This window comes from Micromesistius poutassou, assembly GCF_964030765.1.
Source record: "Micromesistius poutassou genome assembly, contig: SCAFFOLD_1039, whole genome shotgun sequence".
Taxonomy (NCBI): domain Eukaryota; kingdom Metazoa; phylum Chordata; class Actinopteri; order Gadiformes; family Gadidae; genus Micromesistius; species Micromesistius poutassou.
Window position 1 is genome coordinate 10,001 of NW_028180266.1, and position 8,106 is coordinate 18,106.

An 8,106-nucleotide genomic window follows, 5' to 3' on the forward strand; every position below is an offset into this window, starting at 1 on the left:
CACAGGTGAGGCCCCGCCCCCTCACTGTACTACCACAGGTGAGGCCCCGCCCCCTCCCCCTGCTGCCCCAGGTGAGGCCCCGCCCCCTCCCCCTGCTGCCACAGGTGAGGCCCCGCCCCCTCACTGTACTACCACAGGTGAGGCCCCGCCCCCTCCCCCTGCTGCCCCAGGTGAGGCCCCGCCCCCTCCCCCTGCTGCCCCAGGTGAGGCCCCGCCCCCTCACTGTACTACCACAGGTGAGGCCCCGCCCCCTCCCCCTGCTGCCCCAGGTGAGGCCCCGCCCCCTCCCTGTACTACCACAGGTGAGGCCCTCACCCATTCACCTGTGTGTTTGTGTTCAATGTGTGTGTGTGTGTGTGTGTGTGTGTGTGTGCGTGTGTGTGTGTGTGTGTGTGTGTGTGTGTGTGTGTGTGTGTGTGCGTGTGTGTGCGTGTGTGTGTGTGTGTGTGTGCAGGACGTCACCCCCCTCCCCCGGGGGTCCGGGGGGGGCTGTGTCCGTCCAGACCCTCGGGTTCCGCCGGAGCAGAGCCAGAGCTGCACCCTCTACAGCCAGACCCCCGAGACCGCAGCCGGGTTCCTCTTCCCCCCCGGTGAGACCCCCCCCCCCAGACCCCCCCACCACCACCCAGACCCCCCCTACCGCCCAGACCCCCCCACCACCACCCAGACCCCCCCACCGCCCAGACCCCCCCCCCCCACCACCCAGACCCCCCCTACCCCCCCCCCAGACCCCCCCACCACCCAGACCCCCCCCGCACCACCCAGACCCCCCCTACCCCCCCCCCAGACCCCCCTACCACCCAGACCCCCCCCCCCACCACCACCACCCAGACCCCCCTACCGCCCAGACCCCCCCCACCACCACCCAGACCCCCCCACCACCACCCAGACCCACCCCCTACCCCCCCCCCCCCCCCCTACCCCCCTACCCCCAGACCCCCCACCCAGACCCCCCTACCCCCCCCCCACCACCCAGACCCCCCCCAGACCCCCCAGACCTCCTCCAGACCCCCCAGACCTCCTCCAGACCCCCCAGACCTCCTCCAGACCTCCTCCAGACCTCCTCCAGACCCCCCAGACCTCCTCCAGACCTCCTCCAGACCTCCTCCAGACCCCCCAGACCTCCTCCAGACCTCCTCCAGACCCTCTATATGACGGGGTGATGTGTGTGACGTGGTGATGTGTGTGACGTGGTGATGTGTGTGACGTGGTGATGTGTGTGACGTGGTGATGTGTGTGACGTGGTGATGTGTGTGATGTGTGTGACGGGGTGATGTGTGTGACGTGGTGATGTGTGTGACGTGGTGATGTGTGTGACGTGGTGATGTGTGTGACGTGGTGATGTGTGTGACGTTGTGATGTGTGTGACGTGGTGATGTGTGTGACGTGGTGATGTGTGTGACGTGGTGATGTGTGTGACGGGGTGATGTGTGTGACGGGGTGACGGGGTGATGTGTGTGACGTGGTGATGTGTGTGACGTGGTGATGTGTGTGACGTGGTGATGTGTGTGACGTGGTGATGTGTGTGACGTGGTGATGTGTGTGACGTTGTGATGTGTGTGACGTGGTGATGTGTGTGACGTGGTGATGTGTGTGACGTTGTGATGTGTGTGACGTGGTGATGTGTGTGACGTGGTGATGTGTGTGACGTGGTGATGTGTGTGACGGGGTGATGTGTGTGACGGGGTGACGGGGTGATGTGTGTGACGTGGTGATGTGTGTGACGTGGTGATGTGTGTGACGTGGTGATGTGTGTGACGTGGTGATGTGTGTGACGTGGTGATGTGTGTGACGTGGTGATGTGTGTGACGGGGTGATGTGTGTGACGGGGTGATGTGTGTGAACGTGTGAATGTGTCCACAGAGCTGGCGGGGTCTGCTGAGTCGGCCTACGACGCCTCCCTCATCACCAACACCGTCCCCATGTACCCCGCCTTCACCAGTAGGTCTCACTCTGTCTCTGTCTGTCTCACTCTCTCTCACTCTGTCTCACTCTGTATCTGTCTGTCTCACTCTCTCTCACTCTGTCTCACCCTGTCTATGTCTCTCTCACTCTGTCTCTGTCTGTCTCACTCTGTATCTGTCTCACTCTGTCTCTCGCTGTCTCACCCTGTCTCACTCTGTCTCTGTCTCACTCTGTCTCTCGCTGTCTCACCCTGTCTCACTCTGTCTCACTCTGTCTCTGTCTGTCTCACTCTGTCTCTGTCTGTCTCACTCTGTCTCTGTCTGTCTCTCGCTGTCTCAATCTGTCTCACTCTGTCTCTGTCTGTCTCACTCTGTCTCTGTCTGTCTCTCGCTGTCTCACCCTGTCTCACTCTGTCTCTGTCTCACTCTGTCTCTCGCTGTCTCACCCTGTCTCACTCTGTCTCTGTCTCTCGCTGTCTCACTCTGTCTCACTCTGGTGGTGGTGTACTGTGGTGTAACGTGGTGGTGTAACGTGGTGGTGTAACGTGGTGGTGTAACGTGGTGTAACGTGGTGGTGTAACGTGGTGGTGTAACGTGGTGGTGTAACGTGGTGTAACGTGGTGTAACGTGGTGGTGTAACGTGGTGGTGTAACGTGGTGGTGTAACGTGGTGTAACGTGGTGGTGTAACGTGGTGTAACGTGGTGTAACGTGGTGGTGTAACGTGGTGTAACGTGGTGGTGGTGTAACGTGGTGGTGTAACGTGGTGGTGTAACGTGGTGGTGTAACGTGGTGGTGGTGTAACGTGGTGGTGTAACGTGGTGGTGTAACGTGGTGGTGTAACGTGGTGGTGTAACGTGGTGTAACGTGGTGGTGTAACGTGGTGGTGTAACGTGGTGGTGTAACGTGGTGTAACGTGGTGTAACGTGGTGGTGTAACGTGGTGGTGTAACGTGGTGTAACGTGGTGGTGTAACGTGGTGGTGTAACGTGGTGTAACGTGGTGTAACGTGGTGGTGTAACGTGGTGGTGTAACGTGGTGTAACGTGGTGGTGTAACGTGGTGGTGTAACGTGGTGTAACGTGGTGTAACGTGGTGGTGTAACGTGGTGGTGTAACGTGGTGTAACGTGGTGTAACGGGTGTAACGTGGTGGTGTAACGTGGTGGTGTAACGTGGTGGTGTAACGTGGTGGTGTAACGTGGTGTAACGTGGTGGTGTAACGTGGTGGTGTAACGTGGTGGTGTAACGTGGTGGTGTAACGTGGTGTAACGTGGTGGTGTAACGTGGTGTAACGTGGTGTAACGTGGTGGTGTAACGTGGTGGTGTAACGTGGTGGTGTAACGTGGTGTACTGTGGTGTAACGTGGTGGTGTAACGTGGTGGTGTAACGTGGTGGTGTAACGTGGTGGTGTAACGTGGTGTACTGTGGTGTAACGTGGTGGTGTAACGTGGTGGTGTAACGTGGTGGTGTAACGTGGTGTACTGTGGTGTAACGTGGTGGTGTAACGTGGTGGTGTAACGTGGTGGTGTAACGTGGTGCTCTGTGGTGTAACGTGGTGGTGTAACGTGGTGGTGTACTGTGGTGTAACGTGGTGGTGTAACGTGGTGGTGTAACGTGGTGCTCTGTGGTGTAACGTGGTGGTGTAACGTGGTGGTGTAACGTGGTGGTGTAACGTGGTGGTGTAACGTGGTGGTGGTGTAACGTGGTGCTCTGTGGTGTAACGTGGTGTAACGTGGTGGTGTAACGTGGTGTAACGTGGTGGTGTAACGTGGTGTAATGTGGTGGTGTAACGTGGTGGTGTAACGTGGTGTAACGTGGTGTAATGTGGTGGTGTAACGTGGTGGTGTAACGTGGTGTAATGTGGTGGTGTAACGTGGTGTAATGTGGTGGTGTAACGTGGTGGTGTAACGTGGTGTAACGTGGTGTAACGTGGTGTAACGTGGTGTAACGTGGTGGTGTAACGTGGTGTAACGTGGTGGTGTAACGTGGTGTAATGTGGTGGTGTAACGTGGTGGTGTAACGTGGTGGTGTAACGTGGTGGTGGTGTAACGTGGTGTAACGTGGTGGTGTAACGTGGTGTAACGTGGTGGTGGTGTAACGTGGTGTAACGTGGTGGTGTAACGTGGTGTAACGTGGTGGTGGTGTAACGTGGTGCTGTGTGGTGTAACGTGGTGCTGTGTGGTGTAACGTGGTGGTGGTGTAACGTGGTGCTGTGTGGTGTAACGTGGTGGTGGTGTAACGTGGTGGTGTAACGTGGTGGTGTAACGTGGTGTAACGTGGTGGTGGTGTAACGTGGTGGTGTAACGTGGTGTAACGTGGTGGTGGTGCAACGTGGTGTAACGTGGTGGTGTAACGTGGTGTAACGTGGTGGTGGTGTAACGTGGCGGTGCTGTGTGGTGTAACGTGGTGGTGGTGTAACGTGGTGGTGGTGTAACGTGGTGCTGTGTGGTGTAACGTGGTGCTGTGTGGTGTAACGTGGTGGTGGTGTAACGTGGTGCTGTGTGGTGTAACGTGGTGGTGGTGTAACGTGGTGGTGTAACGTGGTGTAACGTGGTGGTGGTGTAACGTGGTGGTGTAACGTGGTGTAACGTGGTGGTGGTGTAACGTGGTGTAACGTGGTGGTGTAACGTGGTGTAACGTGGTGGTGGTGTAACGTGGTGTAACGTGGTGGTGTAACGTGGTGTAACGTGGTGGTGTAACGTGGTGTAACGTGGTGGTGGTGTAACGTGGTGGTGTAACGTGGTGTAACGTGGTGGTGTAACGTGGTGGTGTAACGTGGTGTAACGTGGTGGTGTAACGTGGTGTAACGTGGTGGTGTAACGTGGTGGTGTAACGTGGTGGTGTAACGTGGTGTAACGTGGTGGTGTAACGTGGTGGTGTAACGTGGTGGTGTAACGTGGTGGTGTAACGTGGTGTAACGTGGTGTAACGTGGTGGTGTAACGTGGTGGTGTAACGTGGTGTAACGTGGTGTAACGTGGTGTAACGTGGTGGTGGTGTAACGTGGTGGTGTAACGTGGTGTAACGTGGTGTAACGTGGTGGTGGTGTAACGTGGTGTAACGTGGTGTAACGTGGTGGTGTAACGTGGTGGTGTAACGTGGTGGTGTAACGTGGTGGTGCTCTGTGGTGTAACGTGGTGGTGTAACGTGGTGTAACGTGGTGGTGCTCTGTGGTGTAACGTGGTGGTGTAACGTGGTGTAACGTGGTGGTGTAACGTGGTGGTGTAACGTGGTGGTGTAACGTGGTGGTGTAATGTGGTGGTGTAACGTGGTGTAACGTGGTGGTGTAACGTGGTGTAACGTGGTGGTGCTCTGTGGTGTAACGTGGTGGTGTAACGTGGTGTAACGTGGTGGTGTAACGTGGTGGTGTAACGTGGTGGTGTAACGTGGTGGTGTAACGTGGTGTAACGTGGTGTAACGTGGTGGTGTAACGTGGTGTAACGTGGTGGTGGTGTAACGTGGTGGTGTACTGTGGTGTAACGTGGTGTAACGTGGTGGTGCTGTGTGGTGTAACGTGGTGGTGGTGTAACGCGGTGTACTGTGGTGTAGGGGTGTGGAGCTACCTGCAGGGGGTGCTGCTGCGGCGTTACGCGGAGCAGCTCCACGGGGTCAACGTGCTGCTGGGCCCCGTGTTCGACCAGGACCACGACGGCCTCCGAGACACCAACCCCGCCGAGTAAGGGTCGCCTGGGGGTCAGGGGTCGCCGGGGGGTCAGGGGTCGCCTGGGGGTCAGGGGTCACCTGGGGGTCGCCTGGGGGTCAGGGGTCGCCTGGGGGTCAGGGGTCGCCTGGGGGTCAGGGGTCGCCTGGGGGTCAGGGGTCGCCTGGGGGTCAGGGGTCACCTGGGGGTCAGGGGTCGCCTGGGGGTCAGGGGTCACCTGGGGGTCAGGGGTCACCTGGGGGTCAGGGGTCGCCTGGGGGTCAGGGGTCACCTGGGGTCAGGGGTCGCCTGGGGGTCAGGGGTCACCTGGGGGTCAGGGGTCACCTGGGGGGAGGGAAACATAACACAATATATATATGTATACATACAGTATATATATACATATATATATATATATATATATGTATATATATATATACATATATATATATATATATATATATACACGTAGTAAATGAGTAAATGAAAGTCAATAGTATAAAGTCCAACACCATCAAAATAAAACATATAACGTCTAACGTCTATTAAAAAGTCCCAAAAGTCAAGTGTACGATCCTATGACCCTTGACCCCTCTCTCTGTCTCCCCCCCCCTCCCCCCCAGGGCCCCGCCCCCCCTCCCCACCCACTACTACGCGTGGTGAGCAGCTGTGAGGAGGTGAACCAGACGGTGGACGACTGCGGAGGAGGACTCAACGTCTTCTCCTTCCTCCTCCCCCATCGCCCCGACAACGCAGAGAGCTGCCCCTCGTGAGTCCCGGCCAGCAGGGGGCAGCGCCAGCCCGGTCCCACCAGAGGCTCTGCTTCACTTCATCTGCACACACAGTCTGGCCTTTCTCCACTGACAAACGTTAACTCACTTGAAGGCGGGCGTCTGTAGGGAGTTTGAAACTATTAGATCTGCCACTCAGTGCTGCTCTGGATCTGCCATAACCAACCGCTGACGTTTGACTAACGACTCAAACCGGCGCACGACCTCAACGTCAACGTTCTCAGCCACTCCCTCCCTGTTTGCTGATTGGACGGCCAAAAGATTGGCTGCAGGAAACCTTGCGAAAATATACCGCAAACCCAGACAGTAGTACTGGAGGGAATTGAAAATTGAGCGGAAGTAGCCAGGCTAGGGCAGCACCGTCCTGTCTGATCAAACTACGGTCTGATCAAACTACGGTCTGATCAAACTACGGTCTGATCAAACTACGGTCCGGTCTAGTGGCTCATTTCCAGCGCAGGGTGCGTGTCGGTTCTAAGTCTGCTAAGGTGCGCACAACCACGCCGGACACACACAACCACGCACAGCCTATCTCGGTACGGGTCGCGTTTCCACCGCCAAAAGCGGGCGTGACCCGGACTGAGCCGTACTCGTCTCACAGTACTCCTCCGTTCAGGTACTGAGAGCCTGAAAGGGTCCCGGCAAGTTTGAGCTACACACGCCGTCCGTTGATTGGTCCACAGAATCGTCCCTTCCGTGCGACAGGGGGATAATAACAAACAAACACAGAACCCGCGAGGGATTTCTGGACTACGGCGAAAGCTTAGTTTATTGAAGAACATGTTGCGCAAAAGTTTGCCGTCCTTTTTGGACGTCCTCCATTGTTGCTCTTTGTTCATAGTGTGCGTTCCTCTTCTTCCTAGCAGGCTACACTAAACAGTGTCGGGCTGCTATGAGGTCACCATGCTAACGTAGCTGCCCTGGCTATCGCCGTCCGGCTTAAACCCCGCCCACCATAAGGGTACTGTCTTCTTAAACCCCGCCCACCATAAGGGTACTGGTGGCTTAAACCCCGCCCACCATAAGGGTACTGTCTTCTTAAACCCCGCCCACCATAAGGGTACTGTCTTAAACCCCGCCCACCATAAGGGTACTGGTGGCTTAAACCCCGCCCACCATAAGGGTACTGTCTTCTTAAACCCCGCCCACCATAAGGGTACTGTCTTAAACCCCGCCCACCATAAGGGTACTGTCTTAAACCCCGCCCACCATAAGGGTACTGTCTTAAACCCCGCCCACCATAAGGGTACTGTCTTAAACCCCGCCCACCATAAGGGTACTGGTGGTGGTGGTAACGTGAGCCGTCACTGAGCTGGGCCAAACCCCTCACTACTGGGCTGAGGAGCGCTGGTCTGAAGCGTTCCCGCCAGCGGAGATGTTCCATAATGACACTACGGTCTGAGGTCCTCTCTGATCAGTTCCTCTCTGATGCCGCTTTTCCACCGACAGTACCAGCTCAACTCGACTCGCCTCGGTTCGGTTTGGTTCCAGGCGCGTTTCCATCTAAAAAAGAACCTCTCCACCATGGGCGGGTCGGCATTAGGTTTTAATCACGGGAGACGCGATTCCCTGGAAATCTGAATCTGATCAAGACTATTTCCTGATTCCTGGGAAAGGTTATGATGGGAAATAAAATAAAATAAAAAGCGCAGTGACTGAGCGTCTATTGTTGCAAACTGTTGCGAAACTGGAGCCCTGGGAAAGGAACGACACTAAAACGAAACAGAGAGACGCTGATCCTCCGGAGCCGGTCCGTGGACTCCAGCCACGCCGGAC

General features: G+C 56.6%; 1 protein-coding gene across 1 annotated transcript in view; it reads left to right on the plus strand.

Moving 5' to 3' along the window:
* The window catches only part of LOC311370959 (autotaxin-like), a 17,333-nt gene extending 9,233 nt beyond the window's left edge, over positions 1 to 8,100 (plus strand). The window contains 5 exon segments of the mRNA XM_084489228.1: positions 455 to 590; positions 1,864 to 1,941; positions 5,449 to 5,575; positions 6,163 to 6,191; positions 6,194 to 8,100. Of these exon segments, the coding sequence (XP_084345354.1) occupies positions 455 to 590; positions 1,864 to 1,941; positions 5,449 to 5,575; positions 6,163 to 6,191; positions 6,194 to 6,312 (489 nt within the window). The 3' untranslated portion in view covers positions 6,313 to 8,100.
* Positions 8,101 to 8,106: the final 6 nt, after the last annotated feature.